Source organism: Narcine bancroftii, chromosome 7 (genome assembly GCF_036971445.1).
Source record: "Narcine bancroftii isolate sNarBan1 chromosome 7, sNarBan1.hap1, whole genome shotgun sequence".
NCBI classification, from domain to species: Eukaryota; Metazoa; Chordata; class Chondrichthyes; order Torpediniformes; family Narcinidae; genus Narcine; species Narcine bancroftii.
Genome location: NC_091475.1, coordinates 171,838,569 through 171,860,101, shown reverse-complemented (window position 1 = coordinate 171,860,101; position 21,533 = coordinate 171,838,569). Strand labels below are relative to the sequence as shown.

At 43.2% G+C, this 21,533-nt stretch overlaps 1 protein-coding gene across 3 annotated transcripts in view; it reads left to right on the top strand.

Moving 5' to 3' along the window:
* LOC138739383 (radixin) overlaps positions 1–21,533 on the top strand; it is a 139,208-nt gene that overhangs the window by 19,203 nt on the left and 98,472 nt on the right. Inside the window, exons 1-2 of one of the 3 annotated variants that reach the window (XM_069891317.1) lie at positions 12,847–13,053; positions 14,397–14,459. In XM_069891317.1, coding sequence (XP_069747418.1) covers positions 14,448–14,459 — 12 coding nt within the window. In that variant the 5' untranslated portion in view covers positions 12,847–13,053; positions 14,397–14,447. Of the gene's footprint in view, positions 1–12,846; positions 13,054–13,726; positions 13,808–14,396; positions 14,460–21,533 lie in introns of those variants that run through there. The other 2 variants (XM_069891319.1, XM_069891318.1) reach the window with 2 other exon arrangements.

Here is a 21,533-nt window from a genome sequence, read left to right as displayed (position 1 = left end):
TTTCATACTGAATAATGTGTGTTTGGACATATAAAATTACAATAAGGCTGGAGCATAGAACTCCAAATGCATTGTTATGGTAGATTCAACTTTGCATGCTAGTACATACCTCTGATTGATTTATTAGCTAATAATGTAAAATCTAGAACAATAAATTCTTGTGTGCTATTCATTACTTTCTTCCTCAATTGGCATCGCTGACAACTAAATAGACATTCTCCTGTTCATAACCAACTTTTCTTTTTTTTTCAGCAAAATCCTTTAGTGTGTTCTGATATCAGAAACATTGTTCAGTTCCTCAGTAGTGTATGCTACCAGATTTCTAGAAGGCTGAACATGTGCCGTGTGGTGCACACCAAAGTATTCGGTCATGCTGACAACTAGTACCAATCCTTTGATTTGCCACTGTGGCTCCAATGTTGCAAAGAGCATAAACTGTTGCAGGACAAAAGCATCGTGACCACTATTAAAGATTCTATGAGTGAGATGTATGGCATGTTGCCCATAGCAAGATGTTAGATGGACTTTGAGAGAGAAGAATCCCCAATGTTAGGAAGAATTGAAATGCAGAACAATGCACATTTAGCTTGTACCACTCTATTACATGGAAAATTGAAATCTTAGCAAGGCTGTATATTCTTTTCCCTCCTGGTTTCTGGCAAGAAAAAATAAAATTCAACTAGCCCTCTTGAACATAAACCTGATTGACTTCTCTGATGCAATAATGGATGGCAAACCCTAAGATGTTACAAATTTAGCATCTTGGGGTTCTAAGGAGCCAGATGTGTTAATATAAGCACCTTTATAGCTCCATAAAGATTTGGCTGTGGTAGATGCTATATTTCCATAAGAAAGCCTTTTTCTGAAGTGCAAATGCTTCATGTATTTCTTGCTGAGATCAGGAAGGAGAATTGTTCCCTCAAAACCCTGGGACATTGTGATAGTACGGATTCTATCACCAATGTATATATGTATATATTGTGGTATAGGATGGTGGTGATTGGCTGAGAGCGTAGCCATGCCTACTGGCAGGTCTTAAAGGGTTGCTCCTAGCCAAACCCAGATCATTCTGGACTGGTCGACCTACATGTGATATGCTCCAGTCTTCTAGTTAATAGTTTGGATCAACAAGCCTTTGATTCATTCGATGTGCACTACAATTTTATTAACTAGAAAGTTTTCAAGGGATGGAGCGTATGTTGCGACTAGAATGCCTCAACATCGACCCGCAGTCAGCTACAGCTTTGAATGACTTTAAGCACTGGGTGAGGTGTTTCGAAGCTTACCTACAACTCTCTGGCCCTGCCGTGGAGGAGGACGGCCATCAACTACTAGTATTGATGTCTATGATGTCCCCAAGAATCTATGAGAGCATCCAGGACGTAGCCACTTATGCCGCAGCCATGAAGGTGTTGAAAGGACTCTACGAGCGACCGGTAAACAGTGTCTACACCCGGTACAAACTAGCGACCAGGAGGCAACTGCCCGGTGAGTCCTGTAGAGCTTATAGCCAAGCACTAAGGGCACTGGGCAAAGCCTGTGCCTGCTCAGACAGAACTACTGCTGAGACCACAGACGATCTCATTCGGGATGCTTACATGGCTGGGGTCCGATCGCATGAGGTGAGGCAGCGCCTGCTAGAGCATGGGGGAGAAAACCTAGAGGACATGATCCAGATCGCAGAGTCAATGGAGGATGCGGTCTTAAGTATGGTCGCTTACTCTCAGGGCTGGACCCCACGCTATGAAGTGAGTAGGATGCCCTCCCTCAAGCCTACTACCCCACGGCCCACCGTTGGCCTGTTGGCTGCCGCTACACTGCCTGATGCAATCCCGAAGTGGTACTTCTGCAGGAGGGATAAGCACAGCAGGTCCCAGTGTCCAGTGAGGAAAGCCAGGTGCCAGAAGTGCCTTAAAAATGGCCAGTCTCGGGCCAAAATGGCCACTGTCAAACAGGCCCAACCGTCACCCTCCCATTCAAACATCTCTTCTTCAGAGCTCTCGTCCAATGAAGCGAGGGCTCACTGCGCGGCAGCGCCTGACGTCATGGGGCAGGCGCCGAGCACGAACGGTACAGCCAACCCTCGTCGCGATGATGTTGGCCTGGTTGGACCTCCCACATAGAGCAACAACCGCCCAGGCCCAAGCCCTGACTTCATTGACCGCTGCTGCTGCCATCACTGCTACTGACGCTGCCGACCAGGGACCCGCCACCATTGACGCTGCCGACCAAGGACCCGCCGCCATTGATGCTGCCGACCGGGGACCCGCCGCCATTGACGCTTCCGACCGGGGACCCGCTGCCATTGACGCTGCCGACCGGGGACACGCTGCCGACCGGGGACCCGCCGCCATTGATGCTACCGACCTGGTACCCGCCACTGCTACCACCAACAACTGCCCGCCTGACCGCCCCACCACTGCTGACTGTAAGCAGCGACCTCCAGCTCTTACCGTTGGCTGGCCGACACCCCCAGCAGGCTGCAGGCAGCAGCCTCAGCTCCTGAATGCTGACAGCTCCAGCCCGACTGCTTCTGTGACGTAACCACACACATGTAGTTCACTTCAGGCCCAACGCTGCGTGATGTCATCACGTAAGACTCCACTGTTCCCAGCACAGGTTTCTGCATTAGTGATTCTGGACCAGGACTGCCCCCATCCCCTTACAAAAGCAATGGAACTGATTAAAGTGCATGGACCAATTGGTTATTTGACTCTGGGTCAACTGAGAGTTTTATCCGTCCAGACCTAGCCCACCATTGCGGACTGGTCATTCTCCCCACTGACCAGAAGATTTAATTGGTGACCAGATCACACTTGACTGGGGTAAAGGGGTATTGTGTGGTGACCCTTAAAGTCCAGGGCATCACATTTACTGATTTTAAACTGTTAGTTCTCCCCCAACTGTGCACTCCCGTAATGCTGGGACTGGATTTTCAGTGCCAGTTCTGAACTGTTTCCCTGCACTATGGGGGGCCCCATGCCCCACTCTCTGTCTGTAACCACTCCACCTCTGAGGCCTCCTGCCAGCGACAGCCCACACCACCAGCCCCCACGCCATGGCAGCCCACTTGTATCCTCTCCACCCTCTGGGTCGCTCCTCCAGCACTCTTTGCAAACCTGACCCCTGGCTGGAAACCAGGCAGTATAGTTACGAAAACAGGAAATTCATCACAAGCGAGGTGCGCAGACGGCTGGAGGAGGGCTTTATTCAACCCAGTTCAAGTCCCTGTAGGGCCCAGGTGATGGTGGTTAAAAATGGGGAGAAGCCGCAGATGGTGGTTGACTACAGCCAGACAGTCAACCGCTTCTCGCTTCTAGATGCGTACCCCCTCCCACGGATCACAGATGTGGTGAATCAGATCGCCCAATACCATGTGTTCTCCACCATTGACTTATGTTCGGCCTATCACCAGCTCCCGATCCGCCGAGAAGACTGACTTTTCACGGCCTTCGAAGCGAACGGGCGGCTGTATCAATTCCTCTGGGTATCCTTTGGGGTCACGAATGGTGTCACGGTTTTCCAGTGGGAAATGGACTGGATGGTAGATCAGAACGGGCTAACAGCTACTTTCCTGTATCTGGACAATGTCTCCATCTGCGGCCATAACATGCAGGACCATGATGCCAACCTTGAAATTTTTTCAGACTGCAATTCGGCTGAACTTAACCTACAATTTCGACAAGTGTGTCTTCCAGACCACTCTGCTCGCAATTCTAGGTTGTGTGGTGGAGAACGGGGTGGTAATGTCAGACCCTGACCACATGCGACCCTTCATGGACTTCCCCCCCCCCCCCCCACACCCAAAAGGCACTCAGACGCTGCCTGGGTTTCTTTTCGTACTATGCCCAATGGGTTCCACATGATGCCGACAAGGCACAGCCACTTATCAAGACCACCTCCTTCCCCCTATCAACCGAAGCCAAAGCGTCCTTCGACCACATCAAATCGGACATCAACACTGCATGCCATTGACGAGTCCATTCCATTCCAATAGAGAGCGATGCATCCGATTTTGCACTGGCGGCCATTTTGAACCAGGCCGGCGGCTGGTGCCTTCTTCTCCAGGACCCTCCAGGGCCCTGAGAGCTGACACTCCTCTGTCGAGAAGGAGGCCCAGACCATAGTCGAAGCAGTACGTTGTTGGAAGCACTACCTCACTGGCAGGCGCTTTACGCTGCTGACCGACCAACGCGCAGTCTCCTTCATGTTTAGCAATACCCAGCGAGGTAAGATCAAGAACGACAAGATCACTAGGTGAAGAATCGAACTCTCCACCTTCAATTATGACATACTGTACTGGCTTGGTAAACTTAACCACCCGCCAGATGCGCTCTCCAGGGGAACTTGCACCAATATACAACTGGACAGGCTGCAGAGACTCCACGAGGAGCTCTGTTATCCAGAGAGTCATTAGGTTCACGCACTTTGTTAAGGCTCGCAACTTGCCCTTCACGGTCGAGGAGATGCGCTCCATGACCCGAGCCTGCCCGTTGTGCGCTGAGTGCAAGGCCCACTTCTTCTGTCCTGAGAACACCCACGTCAACAAAGCCACCCGACCCTTTGAACATCTAAGCGTGGACTTCAAGGGGCCCCTAACGTTGACCAACCGTAACACCTACATTCTTACAGTGATCGACGAGTATTCTCACTTCCCATTTGCTGTGCCCTGCTCAGACATGACCACCTCCTCAGTCAGAGAGGCCTTGCACAGAATCTTCGCCATCTTCAGGTACCCCAGTTACATCCACAGTGACCGGGGGGGTCCTCGTTTATGAGCGCTGAGCTGTGAAAGTACCTTCTGGAGCGTGGTATTGCTTTGAGCAGGACCACCAGCTATAGCCCCCGCGGTAATGGGCAGGTTGAAGGAGAGAATGGCACCGTCTGGAAAGCTTGGAATTTGGCCCTCCAGTCCAAAAGCATCCCCACCGCTCACTGGCAGGACATGCTCACTAGCGCCCTACATTCCATCCACTCCCTCCTATGCACCGCGACCAATGCCACCCCCATGAAAGAATATTCTCTTTCCCAAGAAAATCCGAATCAGGAACAACCACGCTTCGGGCCTGTCCTCCTGTGACACCACGACCGGTACTCAAAGAATGATCCTTTGATGCTGCTCCATGCGAACCCAGATAATGCATACATTGAGTACCTGGACAGGCGGGAGGACACAGTCTGGGTAAGGGACCTAGTCCAAGCCAGATTGGACCCAGCAGTGCTCCCAACCTTCTCCAAATCCTTCTCCCCTAGGTCACGTGCTCGAACAAAGGGATCAGCACCACCCCACCAACTCAGGCCAGCCTGTCGACAACACCATTGGGAATTGAGCGATGCGGTGGCTGCACCCAACGAACCTACCAGTGACACGACTCCAGTGACCCCAATCCCAGCACCATGGCGGTTATGCCGGACGATCAGGCCCCCCGACCGTTACAGCCCCTAACCTCCCAGCAGTCCCCCCCTCTTTTCTTTTTTACAGCCCTTCATTCACCCCGGGGTCAGTTCTCAAAGAAGGGGTGAATGTGATAGTACGGATTCTTTCACCCATGTGTATATGTATATATTGTGGTATAGGATGGTGGTGATTGGCTGAGAGTGTGGCTACGCCTACTGGCAGGTCTTAAAGGGTTGCTCCTAGCCAGACCCAGATCATTCTGGACTGGTCGACCTACATGTGACATGCTCCAGTCTTCTAGTTAATAAAAGCATTGGTTTGGATCAACAAGTCTTTGATTCTTTTGACATGCACTGCAGACATATAGCCACATCTTCAGCATTCCTACAGTGGAATTCTGGACAAATTCTTACTAAGCAGATCACTGAGGACTGAACAAAGCCTCTGCTCACAGAATTTCACTGTGGAAGATGTGAAAAAAAGGAAAATCACAAGAAAAAAAATTCCCCACTACGTTTATGAATGTTAAACAATTTGGTAAACTTATTGTTTAGTTGCTGACAATGCCAATTGTTACCAAATGTTGCTCTGTAGTATACTAGCACCAATTCACATTCAAAAATGATTCTGCTAGAACGTCTTTTGGATTTCCATGCTAACTTTCCTCTTCTGCCTCTTTCAATGGCTCATCCAGCAATAGATGCATTGTTGTAATTCTCCTAGTAATACCATATTGAAAAAAAAATAACCCACTCATGTCTGGCAGCAACTAGTTTGTGTTTAAATCTTGTAGTCAAGAGAAAGTTCTTCAGCACCATTCCCATGCTCAGGCATTTGAAATTTGGAAGCTCCAAACAATCAGCCAAGATTAATTTGTAAGTGATGTAGGACTCGATAATGACTGATGAAATAGACCTGCATATTTCTGGGCACATATCTGAGCTGTGTAAGAGAAAACAGTCTTTTGCTCCAACATGAATGTGCTGACATCAAATTAACATAAATGACATCATGATCTGTCTGCTTTTCATAATTTTCACTGTGTGGACTAATGCATTTGATGAAATGGTACCCAGGGCAAATTTGACCCCCAGAAATATGCACATGTGTAAATGACCCAAGCAATGCCTGTTGTTCAGTCAAGATATATTTGTAAACAAGTAATTTATCATTGTTTATGGTTCAAAGTAGATTTATCCTGCAAATTTTCCAATAGTCATATACTGTATTATGCTCTTATAATACGTGGTAAATGAGAACAGATGTGGTTGTAATGAGTTGTATGGACTTGAAAACTAAAATTAAAACAGAAAATGTTTAAAATTCTCAGCAGATCGGACTGAAAATTTAGACAGAAAAAGAGAGGTAACACTTGACCTGAAAATCTGGCTAGTGTGTGATTACAGGAAACATACAAGTTATGCATGGTATCTGTCAACAGTAACAAGGGCAGTGGCAATTCTGTTTGTACTTCAGCCTTACAACGGACCATCATCCATTGTGCATTAAGGGAAGTCCATGACAACAGACCTGATGACCCATAGTTTTCAACACACCCCAATGACGAAAGCCTTAATATATCTTACAGAGAGGGTGCCAAGATTTGTGATACTCTGTTGGAATCTTCACAACCTCACCACAGTGAGCCCACAGCATTTGCCACTTACGATGTGTTCATAAATTGAAATGCAGAAGGATCAAAGAGTTGTACGGCACAGAAACTGGCCCTTTGGCCCACCATGCCCATTCCAACATTTTTGCCCATCTACATTATTTCTCATTTGTCCACATCAGGTCTATATCCTTTATGTCGTGTCTAAATAACTCTTAAACATAGTAATTGTGACTGATTCCTCTCACAGTAAGTTCCAGGTATTGAACATGTTATTTGTTTAAAAAAACTATCCCCTTTAATTTCCTTTAAAACTCCTTCCTCTCACCTCAAACTTAGCCCTTTTTTTTTATCTCAACCATGGGAAAAGGATTCTATCTACACAATCTATGTCTCTTATGAACATCATGCACTTCAGGAAAAGTAAGCCCAAACTAAACAATCTTTCCCTTTAACTAAAGTCCTCCCATCCAGACAACACACCAGTGAATCTATTCCCACTTTTCATACAATACAGCAACCAGAACCACACACAGATTCCAAGAGGAGTGTACCCAAAGTTTTGTAAAGTTGTCACAACATTCCAATTTTTCTATCTTAAGCCATAACCTAAGAAGGCAAGCATGTCATATATCTTCTCTGTTGACACTTTCAGGGAACTGTAGACTCGAACTCCAATGTTTTTCTTTTGCACTCTACTATTTACTACAAATGTCATAACCTTATTTGATGTCTTGTTCAGATGTAGTGTTTAATTCTGAAAAAGAATCTTTGACTTGAAACTCTAACTTTTTGCATATATGCTGCGTGACCTGTTGATTGTTTTCAATATTTTGTTTTGTTCCAACAACCTAAGTTATTCTTTTCTAGCCAAAATGACTGTAAGCAACTCATCTGCTTTCAGTACTAATCAACAATTACCAGAAATATAACTGTTAATCTCCCCCCCCCCCCCCCCCGGTTGTTCATTATTGGTGTTTCTTTTGGCCATAATAGTTGTCATCATAAAATAAATATTTGTGGCTATTGGCCATCGAGTGGAAGAAACACATTGAGTTGAGTAGAGTTTCAAACTAACTGATTTACTGATTCAAACTCTCACACTTAAAAGATCCATGCTGGTCTCAGCACTTGTGCAGAGTGGAAGTGGCGTTAACTTCCTTTCTGTTGTTTTGCCCTGCACTGAGAGCTCCTGAGTATGCCTCTGACTGCAGACCTGACCGTGACTGCTGGCGCTGGTTCGCCTGCCATGTGGGTGAGGCGCCACATGACTTCCACCCCCATTCCCCCCCACCCCCCACACTAGAATCAGCGACAGGAGGTACTGAAACCATACTCCATACACTTTCTGCTTTATGTGGCTGCTCTTGCCTCTTGACTGGTGGGACCATGACTGGGTACTCCATGTCCAGGTGTGCTCCTGGCCACCCACATCCAAAACACAAGGTTCTCATTATGACGTGCCTCTGCAGGGGTGGTCTGTGCATTCCTTGGTGGATGAACGTGTACTCACTCTGCTGTAGGTTTTTGGGTATGAAGGAGGGCCTTGACCTGTGATGGAGCCAGTGTTCTGAGTCTCCCGAAATCTCTGCTGGTGTGTCTTCTTGCCATGGGTTGTGGGCACGAATTCGCCAGGTACTGTGAGCGGTGCATTGTAAACTAGTTCGGTGGATGACACTGCCAGGTCTTCCTTCCACACTGTGTGGATGCCCAGTAGCAACCAGGGGAGTATGTCTACCCAGTTGAGCCCTTGGAGGCGTGCCATCAGGGCTGACTTCAGGTGCCTGTGGGAACATTCCACCAGGCCATTCAATTGAAGGTGGTATGCTGTCATTTGGTGGAGCAGGATTCCTAGTAGCTGTGCTACCGCTGACCACAGTGCTGAGGTGAACTATGCCCCTCTGTCCGAGGTGACATAAGCAGGGAGCCCAAACTCGACACCCAGGTTGTGATTTGCATCCTGATGCATGTCTCTGCTGTCATGTTGGTGATTGGGACAGCTTCCAGCCACCTTGTGAACTTGTCCACCATTGTAAATGGGTACCTTGCTCCTCTTGAGATGGGTAGTGGGCCAATGATGTGCATGTGCTCAAACCTCTTGTGTTGATTGGAAAGGTTGTGGAGGTGCTTTTATGTGCCTTAGGACCTTGGCGTTCTTGCTGTGTGAGCACGTCCAGTGGTTGATCTGCTTGTGTAGGCCATGCCACATGAAGCGATCTGCGATTAGCTGCGTGGTTGTCCGAATGGAAGAGTGGGCTAACCTGTGCAAAGTGCCTCCAAGCAGTTGGCTGAGGTTGCCCAGTGGAAGTGTTGCACAGGAGTTTTGTACCTCTGAGTCCAATTGGTACGTCTCAGGGCGGAGTCTGGTAACTGCTGTTTGGTATGCTGATAGTTCGTTATCTCCCTGTTGTGCCTCTTCAAACGCTGCGTCATCCACTCCCAGAGCCAAAGCGTGCACTGACTGAATGGATAACTGGGACAGCACGTCGGCCATCATGTTGCTCTTCCCCAAGATATGCTTCATTGCAGTGGTGAATTCAGATATGAATGACAGGTGTTGCTGCTGGCAGGCTGACTATGGGTTGGATACCTTGGCGAATGCGAAAGTGTGGGGCTTGTGATAGGTAGATGAACAGAAAGTCCAGGACCATCCCTACTCCACCCATGAGGAGTTGGAAGGTCTGGGCTGTATTCTTGAGGCCAAACAGCATTCTAAGGAATTTGAAAAGGCTGAACAGAGTTATGAAGGCTTTCTTTGTGATATCATCTGGGTGGACAGGGACTTGATGACACCCTCCCACCAGATCTTCCTTTGAAAAGATGTGTGCCCTGTGCAGGTTGGCCATGAAGTCCAGGATGTGCGGGACTGGGTACCCATCAGAGATGATCACTTCATTCAACCTGTAGTTCCCGCATGACCTCCATCTTCCCGTGGACTTGGGCATTATATTGGAGTGGAGAGGCCCATATGGATGCACGATGCCCATCTCCTCCATTTTGTTAAACTCCCCTCTTGCTAGCTGGAGCTTATCTGGAGGTAACCTGCATGCTCGGGCGTGCAGGGGGTGTCCCTGAGGGGGAATGTGGTGCATCACGCTGTGTTTTGGAGCTGTCAAGGAAAACTGGCATGATGATGGATGGGAACTTTGACAACATCCTGGCAAGTTCATTGTCCAAACACGTGGCTGAGTCCCTGTGCGAAGCTGGAAATCTGGCTTCGCCAAGGGGAAAGATTTGAAATGCCTTTGTGTTGACTAGCTGTCATCTCTTCAAGTCCACCAGCAAACAGTTTGTGTGGAGGAAGTCTGCACCCAACAATGGTTGTGACACCATGGCCAGCATAAATGTCCATGTGAACCGGCTGGAACTGAATTGCAAAGGGGTAGTGAGCATGTCGTAGGTGCAGATGGTGCTGCTGTGTGAGTTCCAGTCTGGCCCTTCTGGTTCTGGTATCTTGGCTCAAGTGGGGAAGGATGCTGATTTCTGCTCCTATGTCTACTAGGAACCTGCGCCTGGAGTGTTTGTCCCAGACATACAGGAGGCTTTCCCGCTGGCCAGCTTCTATAGCCATCAGCAATAGCTGGCCCTGTTGTTTCCCTAAAACATGTATGGTGGTGGGTATCACCAGGTCTCGGATCCTGGCCTCTGATGGTCGAAACACCAAGACTCAGAGCTGTTGTCATTTCTTGGTGTGGGTGTTGCTGACTTCCTGCTGGGGTGCAGTTGCGACCTCAGCACTAATTCCGACTCTTGTTCCACTGGCTCTTTTTGCATGTCACAGGACATCTGTGTGTGCAGTCACCTTCCACAGGTTGAAGAAATCCTCATTTGCTAGTAGGAGGTGGATGTCCTCCAGCATCTGCTTCAAAAAGATCTGTTTGAAGAGTAGACATGGCTTATTGCCATCTGCCAGTGCCACCATGCCATTCATTAGGGCTGATGGTGCTGGTCGCCTAGGCCGTCCATATGCAGCAACCATATGGTCCGTTCATGATGTGAGGCCGAAAGTGCCGACCAACAAGGCTTTCAATGCCTCATACCTGCTGGCCTCCGGTGGCTGCTGTCTCTTGGTCGAGCGTCGCTACCACATAGTAGTTCCTGGTCTCATCGGAGACAATGTTCCTGACTCAGAACTGGGCCTCTGTTGGTTGAAACTAGATGAGGGCCTGAGCTGTCCAGAAAGTTGGCAGTTTAAGCAAAACTGCGTTTTCTTGAAAAGTCGCATCGCTTGCGTTGTCCATTTTGCTGGAGTCGTTGGTGTCAGGTCCAAATGCCATTGGACCACTGGGGTCACAATTAGCTACCGCCAGTGGAAGAAACACGCTGAGTCGAGTAGAGTTTCAAACCAACTGATTTACTGATTCAAATTCACGTGCTTAAAAGGTCCATACTGGTCCCAGCAGTCTCACCACTTGTGGGGGGCAGACATGATGTCAACTTCCTGTCCGTTGTTTTGCCCTGCACAGAGAGCAGCCGAGTACATCTCTGACTGCGGACTCAACCGCGACTGCAGGCGCCAGTTCGCCTGCCATGTGGATGAGCCGTCACATATTTGCTATTAACCATTGTTTAGGACTTGGTTCTTTGCTTATTTGAACTCCTAACATCATAGTAAGGGTAAGAGGGCCTCTGGGTATAAGAAAACAAGGTAAGTATTAATGTCATTCTTTATCTGAACTGACTGAAGAATTATGACATTTGCAGCACAAGGATTAATCAGCAATAATAAATTAGACTGGATAAATTGAATCCTGCCTATGCTGCAAGTCTGGAAGCATCTGTCTTCAGAGGTTAAACAGATTCAGGCTTGATGCAAGTTTGGGTGGAAGAAAACTGGAAACCCAGACACAATTGACATAACTTTGAGAAATGAATGCCCAGCCCAACTGCCTCTGATGTTTCTCTCTCTCTGCAGATGATGCCTTAACTGATGAATTATTAGATTTTTAAAAATTTAGATGTATTGTAGTTAGACTGGAATTTATCAAGATTTGGTATTTTACAGTTTAGTTTCCTGCTTCTCCATTCCATTCAGTGCATTTCAACAGTGAAACAGTCAGCAAAATGTCCTTTTGTATAGGTTCCTCAGGAGGCTAAAAATCACAGCAAATATGGGAATTGTGTCCCAGTCTGACCTTGCCAGAATTTGCAATAGCATTTGTGCTTCAGATAACAATAGTTGCTATTGGTCTTGTTTTTAATTTAACAGTAAATTCCTGTCCTTAATTGTGCGTTGTGCAGTAACAGCAATCTGCGTTGCCTGTTTCCACACTTGCAGCTTAAGAGAACTTAAAACGAGCCTTGCCATTCTAAATTCAGGACTCTTGTGTCATATTACTTAAAGAAAAAAGTGAGGGATTTGATTATATCAAATTATATTTTAAAACCACAATTAAAAGATATTTCAGGTCTTGACAGGATTATCTATTGTGAGTGGGAGTGTAAGTTTTGTAAGATCTTAATAGATTCTCTGTTTCGTATTTTAGAAAAACAGGCGATTAAATAATTGGCAAAATATCCACGTAACGAAATGCAAAATCTGCAGATGCAGGCGTTTATCTGTGGCAGATAAAGTCAAGGGATTTTGACTTCAAGCAGTGGGATTCTCAGACTAAATATCAAAGAAATCAATTGACGTCCTTCCCTATCTTGGCAATGAGTCCGAGCTCTTCAAAGGCTGCAGTGATATTGCACATAACCCAAGCCTGCAGCCCACAGTCAGCAGGAAAGCGCAGATTATTGGCACAGCTTTCACTGCTCCCTCGGTCACCTCCGGCATTACTGTACCGTCTTCGTCTCCGGGAGGGGGGTGGGGACGAGCGAGGCAGGGGGCACAGGCAAGCACAGCGCCATGAAGATGACGGCGGCACTGAGATGTGTCAGAGGGGACCACGCCTTGCTCTCGCTGGCGGCCATGTTGCGATCCTCCTGCTGAAAATTGCATCGCTTCATCATCCACACCACAGCAGAGAAATTTGAGAAGGACAATTTGTTTGGGAGTTTTTCTCACGTGACCTCTAAAGAGGTCAGTTTATCCGCCCAGGTAAATTTTGCTTTTTTTTGGCCTTCTAAAGCAAAGCAAGTAATTAGCGAAAGGAATTCCATATCCTAATGCTTCTTGTCTCGGGCCTTAATGTATTAATGAAGGCCGGAGCCTTTTCCGCTACATTCCGCTCAAAGACAACTTGTTCAAATGAAAGTGGAAAATTATTCCAAGGCATAGATGGGGGAGGGAGGGGGTAAGCGGAGGGTCTTACTAATAATTACTGTTAAATTACGTGTCAACACTGTTGAGTTGTAAACCATATTTTGTATCCATGCATTCGTTTTTGGTTCAACATTGATACATGGTAACAAACAGGTTGAGTAAGACTTTGAACAGCAACAGTTGAATGAACGGGGATTTTTGCGGCCATCAGAACAAAGGGATCACCCATTGGAATGCAATTTAAAGTGTCCTCGTTTAGTACTCTATCTTAGTTTTTCGCGTTAAAATTAGGATTTTCAATGTTGTTTGCAAAACCTTTTAAAAACTACGACCTTCACTGTTCATATGCGTGGAATGAATTCCTTTGAGTCGTTCTGCAAGTCTTGTGACAATGTGTTAAACAATGAAATTATAAAATGAACTCGGATACAGTTACTTTTAAAATGCCTTTAGTGTTCCAACAAAAGACCGCATAATTACAATGCGGCATTATTCTGTGGCTGTGGTCAACGAACTGTGCCAACATTTAAATCATCGTTTTCCTTGCGCCTGAAGTCACTACAGAAAAATAAGATTCGTATCAAAACTTGTGATAATTTTGATATTTTTTTAAATCGGCGTCAATAATTTTAATAATTTGTTGGTCCATTTTGCACCGTGGGCTTCTTAGTTGCCGTTCCCTGTCAAAAAAGTAATCATTATATCCGTGGGCGCCAAATAGTATAAACTACAACTTATATTCACCCTTGATAATGAAACTCGGCAAGGCTCGCTGAGAATATGGAAATCCCGCCGCCTTGTCTATTTGACTGGTTTAATAATACCGTTACTAGTTCCAATTATACTTCAGCTAACGCCAAGCACGGCTGAAGGTTCAGAGCAGTAACTGTGGCGGCTGCCACTATCAGTCACATCGGAGGCGCTTTGTCAAGTGGTGGCGGGGTGGAGTTGCAAGATGAATTACCTCCCACGCCTTTTCTCCTTCCTCAGTGGCTTCAATTCTGTCATTTGTTGGTTTAGTGGCTCTCGAATAGACGTTAGAGCTGCCCATCACTAAACGGGCGAGGGTGTGACATTAATGCTGGGTTGTTGAATGGTAGTTTAATTAAAAGGTGAAGTGTAATTCAAATGTACTTGATATTTGATGTATAATCCTCTTCCTTTGACGTATTTAACAGAAAGGGGAATTGGCTGTATCGGGCTAGTCTGCAAACGAGGAGGGGGACAAAATGCCGAAGCCTGTAAGTAAACGATGCAGTTAACCAACGCAATCCTATGCTGTATGTTTTGAATGTCTTTGTGATATTTGTCATTGAACGTTGATATTGTGGAGATGGACCAGAGTTTGTAAAGGGTTGTGTGGGAGGGTGGTTTAAAAACGATGTTCTTTAACCCGTGATTCGTTTAAATACACCCATCTTCTCATAAGATCATGGTTGATCCCATATCTCAAAAACGCTGTGCCATATTTCGTGTTTCTCTTCGTCTACAAAAAAATTCTGCCAAATCACTACTGTATGTCTCCTGGATGGAAAACTTTCTTCTCCTCTGCCCCAAATGTAATTTTGAAATCATGATCTCTAGTTCTGTACTATTCTGGACTGACCAGGAGGTTGAGTACAGGGTCGGTAACTTAAGAATGTGGGTCCACATCCAAACATCCCTCAAGGTCACCACACAGGATGATAGGATAGTTAAGAAGGCCTATGGAATGCTGGGATTCATTAAGAGGGGGATTGAGTTCAGGAGTAGAGAGGTTGTGTTACAACTCTACAAATCTTTGGTAAGACCAATCTTAAAGTATTGTGTTCAGTTCTGGTCACCTCATTATAGGAAGAATGTGAAAGCTGTGGAGAGGTTGCAGAGGAGATAAACCAAGATGTTGACTAGAAAAGAGTCTTATGAGGCAAGGAGAGCAGAGCTGGAACTTTTCACTTTGGAGTGTAAAAGGTTGAGAGGAGACTTGATAGAGGCCCATAAGATTATGAAAGGCATAGATAGGGTGGACAGCCAGCACCTGTTTACATGGACAGGATCAGTAAAAGCCAGAGGATGTATGTACAAGTTAAGGGAGGGAAGTTTAGGGGCGACATCAGGGTTAATTTTTTTTTTTACACAGACTTGTGGGAGCCTGGGATGCCTTGCTAGGGATGGTGGTGGAAGCTGAAACATTGGGGACATTTAAGAGACTTAGATATTTGAATGAAAGAAAAATAGAGGGTTATGGTGTAGGAAGGGTTTCGTATTATTTTACTTTTAGGAAGGAATATATGGGTTAGGACAACATCGAGGACCAAAGGGCCTGTACTGTGGTGCATTGTTCTATGTTATACACCCCATTTAGAGTAAGTGTCATTCCTGCATTTGTCCTGTCAAATTCTTGAAGAATTTGTTCTATTAGTATTCCCTGGCATTGAGGACATGTATTATGGACAGACAAAGAATTGCTGGAGGAAATGAGCAGGTCAATATCCATGATCAGTCAACATTTTGGGCTTGAACCTTTTATCAAGACTAAGGTTTTTTAAAAATTGTTTTGTATGTAAAGGGGGGGGAGTGGGAGAAGGGCACAGAGGTGATTGGGTATCAGACATAATGCTGAGAAGGTGGAGAGACAAATAGTGTGATTTAAACCATTGGGAAAGGGGAGGTGGATAGAAAAAAAAACCTGGACAGGAGTAGTTAAGTGATGAAATTGGATGGGAAGTTACCTAAAATCAGAAAAATCAATGTACATACTATTAGGTTTACAGGAGGAGGTTGATGTGTTCTTCAAGTCTGCACAATGTCCAACTGAATCTACTGTATTTCGGATATTTATAATGGCCTCCTCTATGTTGGAGAGACCAAATGCAGATTGGGTGACTGCTTACTGAACATCTATGCTCTTTGTGGGTCTAAACTTTAGCTTCTTGTAGGGCAAACATAAACTTGACAAACACTTTATGTTCCTCCTTGAGAGGCTTGAGGCTGATAGCATGAATAGTTTTTTTTAAAATTTAAGGTAACCCTCAAATCCCATCTCATTCAATTGCTACAATCTCTTTACCTATTCCTGGATGTAATTTCTTTGCTTTTAAAATTTTTTACCCCATACTTCCTAATTGTTTTTTCCTCTACCTAACTGTCTATCTCTTTCACCTGACCAATACCCCAATTACCTCTGGGTCCCTCCTCCAGCGTTCTTCCTCTTTTATAGATGTAATGACACCTTTTTCTCTTGGTCTTTATTTTAAAAGTACAAATTCAAAACATTGACTGCCCAGTTCTACCTATGGATGCTGTCTAGCCTGCTGACTTGCTCCAGTAATTCTTTGCTCAAGATTTCAACATCTGCCTCTTTTGTGTTTTTCTTGGGTCTGTTTTCTGTTTGGTCTAGGATTTTTGTAACAGAATGTGTCATTCAGATCTCAGAGTATGTCCTGGGTCTTTTTATGAGTTATCCAATTTCTGTTTCCATTTACCTCTAGTCTGACTCATTCCTTCCACGTTTCATTGAAATGCTTTCTTGATGGTTAGCAAGGTCTCTTTGAAATATGTATGGCAACTGATTTCACAAGCACATATTACGTAGTGATTTTTGAATCCCAATTTTTTTCTGAACTGTTGTTTTGCCAATTATCTAAAACCAATGCTCTCTGGTTCATCAGGTAAGTCTGTTTGACAATCCAGTCACTAAGAAAGGTTTAATTTGCACTTATTGGTAATTTATAATCTTTCATGGTTTAATATGCATTGTTAACTTGTAGCTTTTTCTTGTTCTTCACTGTTCTGAGGATTACTCTTCCAACCTATTGAGTCCATTCAGATAATTATGATCCTGCTATAGAATTATTTTGGTAAATCTCACCTTGCCTTTGCTACAGTGTAGGATCCAAAAATTGGAAACGGTATTCCATTTGGGGGTCAAGCATGGTGTTTCCTAGCTTTTGTTATCATATTTTGCATAACAGCAAAATACAGTTAAAACACTCATAATCTAGCTAGAGTCTCAAGATATTATGTATGTTCATTTCACACATCATTTGCTCTGCCCACTTCTGTACACTTTTCCCTGTCATCTTACCAAAAAAAATTAAATTGGTCAATGTTATTTTCTTTAATATTATTGTGAGGTTGCCTTTGTGGCCATTTTTGGCCAGAGGCTGTTAATTTTATGTTTAATTTCTACCAGTTCACAAGTTTCTTAAAAACTCTGTAATTATCAGGTTTGCTCTTTTTTAAAGTCAAGGATTTAACAATTTAATCCTCTGGCTATGTCCCAAATTGTAAGTTTATTCATCACTCTGATTTCTATATTGTTTCTTTCAATCCATGATGCATCTGTTGTGACAAAGTCTTTTAATGTTAATTGTTTTACTGGTTACCGCCCCCCCCCTTGTTTTTTTTTAGTCATTGAATGAGAAGAACACGTTACTCCACCATAGCTTTTTCAAAGTTTACGTAATATTTATGGAAGAGCGTGCATGCACTAATAAGTAGCATTAATCCTCTACATTTTTCTATTATCTGTAAAGTTGTATCAAATGCACAAAACTAGCTTGTACATAAATCATTATTGTCAGTTAAGTGTGTTCTGATCTAATTTTATTTTCATCTATCTATTGAAGTTTCAGTTAGGGCATACATGAGTCCTGTCTTGTATTTTCATTCCAAGCCATTGACTGTAAGGTATTAAATAATAATAATTACACTAGACATTTTTTAACATTTTAAAGAAAGCAACTGTATTTTCATAAAGCAGTAACTGATGGAACTTTTTTTTGGGGGTGATGTGATGTGTTTTGTAATGAAGTTAGTAAATTAAGTATTTGGAAGAATTGTCATTGAAACTGCAGTGTCTCAAATGGCCCCTGTAGCTTGAAAAAACTAGTAACTAGAATTCTGTGAGAAAATTAAAATGAGTAAAAATAACTTTCTCTGTAAAAGTGCTTTTGGAGCATAAAGAAGGGATATTTTAATTGAATTGGTACAACTAGGATGATGTACTTCATATCTGAGTCTAAACCAGAAGCATCTACAAATTTGAATTTGGGTCAAATTGCTAGTAACATTCCTTTAAAATATAGTAGATTAAGAAAGAAAAAATAACATATAGTTTAAGAAATAATATTGAAATATTCGAACAAGTATGGGAGCCTTACATTAAATACAATAGCGAAAACCTACCGGGGACAAACATTACCTAAGTTGATGGAAGGAGAAGGAAAGAAAAGAATGGACTCAGTAGAATTTCTGGTGTATTTTTGTTGAATGACCACATTGTCTGACGGGTTTAATGCAACCTAGATTGTATACCTAAAATGGATGAGGGGGGGGGGGGTGGGGGGGTGGCTTGGGAGGAGGGAGGGGAGGGGAGAGAAAAAGTCACTGTATATGTGTGAAATAGAAAAAGTGTACATCATGGCTAATGTGATTTATGGTGTGAAAAATAAAAAATTTATAAAAAAAAAAGTAAGTAACTTTCTTCACATATGTCACATTTACAAATTGGAACACTTTATTTAAATGCTCTTTGTTTGGTAGACAGTTTTATCGGACCTTTTCTCAATGACCTTTTGACTCTTTTTGTATATTCTTCAGCAGTTAACTACAGCAACCTTCAGCCTTACATTTTGTCATTCCAGACTTTGTTACATTTTCTTGGTGAAATATTCCTGACTAGTTTAAGCTATGGGCTTTGTAATTGGTGCTGCCATGCATATTTGTATAAAATCAGCTTTTTTTTAAAAAAAAAAGCATTTATTTATGTGAAATAAGTGAATGCTGAAGAGTAGAATAATTTTGCTGCATAGAGGTAGTCTTGTTTGGAGCCTACAGATTAAATGTAGCATGTTTTCTCTGGTCAGTGTTTTGATCTTGCATGAAGTTGATATTCTAGAAATACAGATGCTTGAATTTCTCTACCCAAATTCGTGATGTCTCAAAAATAGAAAACATTGGTTAACTTTTATCCTCCCCTCGCCTTCAAATTTGAATAAATTGTATAATTATTTCTCCTGGAAATTTGTCATTCTGTGAAAATTAGATAGAGATTACATTTTGATCCAAAATGACATTTTAATCTGGTTTTACAGAATTGAAGTTAGTGCAGTAACTCTACATCTGTTCTACATGAACTTCTTTACCTATATCTCACTTAAGCTTGCTCCATCCCACCACACTAACCCTCCTATTCAGTCAAAAACAAACCTTACTCCAAATCCAGTGGTAATTATTGCTGTTTTTTGACAGATCCATTTTAAATTTGGAATCTGCACTGTTGATATTTTTAATGGTTAAAAAAACAATGTTACTGATATCTTTCAACTGCATATGGATAGACATGGATTCAAAAAGTTAATTGTGCAAATACATTGATAGTGGATATTAAAATTTGTGATGTTTTGTGCTTTCCTCCAAGGCTTTGACATTTTGAGAAAGAAAATTTGTTTATTTTGGAACACTTGCAGAGTTTCCAAAAAATTACCTTGCAATTTTTTCCCTGAATTTTTTTTTCAGGGGGGTGTGGGGGGGGGGGGATCATTAAAAATTTTGTTTCTTGTTTCATTGATAATTGGTAAATGATAGTGTTCAAAGAAAATAAGGTGCATTGAGAATAAAACAGCTTGAATAAGTGGTAGTCTTTTTGTAAACCTTTATGCTTGTCTTGATTGTACTGTGACATAGTACTTTGTTTTTTTCAAATTATTCTTACTCTAAACTTCATAGTCTTATGTATATATTAAATAGGATGACCTAGATTTTGGTTATAATAACCAATCTGTTGGTACTGCATCTTTACAATGGTGAAACTGTAAAAATCAGCATTTTGCTGAAACCACGTTGTGGTTCTGGTGACTGCGATGCATTTGCTCCTCTTTGTGCAATTTCTGTAATCAATGGAAATCGGGAAATTGACTTGTTTTTAATATTTGGAAATTGTAAAATGTATTTTTCCTCCATTTGAATTCTTAAATGTTTTGCTGAATCCTCATTATTAAATCTCTGGCCCAGAGAGAAATAATTGTAAGTATAACTAGATGTATTTCCATTTTTATTTTGTATTTTAAAAAAAAAAAATTTCATTGGTTGTGCTTTCTCTTTTGGTTTTGTTGTCTCTGCATTTTTTGAAGTTGGTCAAGAAGAACTCTTGCTGAATGCCAGAGATCTTATTAGGCTGATGCCTGGCATCAAATGGCAAGACCCCACTAAAAACTTGTCAATCTTTATGGGTATCTTTTGAGTGGAAAGGCCTTTTTTGTTTCATCACTAAACTGTCATTTATTTGTATTTTGTGTTGCCTTATGGTCAAATATGGTTTGATCTGTTCTGTCATGTGCTTGTTATACATTATACACAAATGTTCTGGAGAAACTCAGCAGGTTATGTAGCACCTCTGTGGGAAGTCATGGGTAATCAAAGATCCACAAACCCATTTGTCCCAGTTGACCCATTTATATAACTACAATCGTGTGTTTTGTTAAAACTTGAGGTTAGATACAAAACTAGCTTGAAAGACAACACATTTTGGGATTTTTTTTTTTGAGGTTATATTGTTTTCATTTGGTTTAGTGCCTTTCAGTTTCTCTATCACAAGTGTATCACAGCTAATATGTTGATGCTAAGATATCAAGATGCAGATAGATTCATTTAAATCTGTGTTTTGGTTCCTTTTAAAAGAATAAAATTAACCGTTTTAAAAAAATCTGCTCGTCAGTGTCTTTTGTATCCATCTGAGAAAGCTAAATTGGATTTCAGGGGCAATTGGGAATGGGCAATAAATACTGGTGACACCCAGTAAGATTCAAGATTCCTTTATTGTCAATGTAATAAAACAGAAGATGTAATATTATACAAAATTGCCTTCTGTCTGTTGTGAGGCCGACACAGTGGCCATTAGTGTCACCCAGCACCCTTTATAGTATAAGAGAGAAAGAGAATTCCTCTCCCCCCCCCAGGCATACTCCCAACCTTCCTAGGAAGCGGTTAAACTGACCAGGCATGCAGTACCTGGTAAGCCATTCACACTTGATCATGATTTACCTGGTTCATCTGGTCCTCCAGTGGTGACGTATTACATACTTGCTCAGGCAGTGAAATAGTGGGAATAAAGCACATATGTGCTCAATGTATAAAAGACCGTGGGGAAAAAACGTGCTCACTTTAATAAGACATATGTGCTCAATGTATAAAAGATCATGGGAAAATCTCCAGCAGTGGGCTTCAGACTGTTCACACTAAAGAGAAACCCACAAATCAGCTTGTCATTGTTCGCTAAACAATAGAGTATAACAACTATTTACATAGCATTACATATTAGGTATTATAAGTGA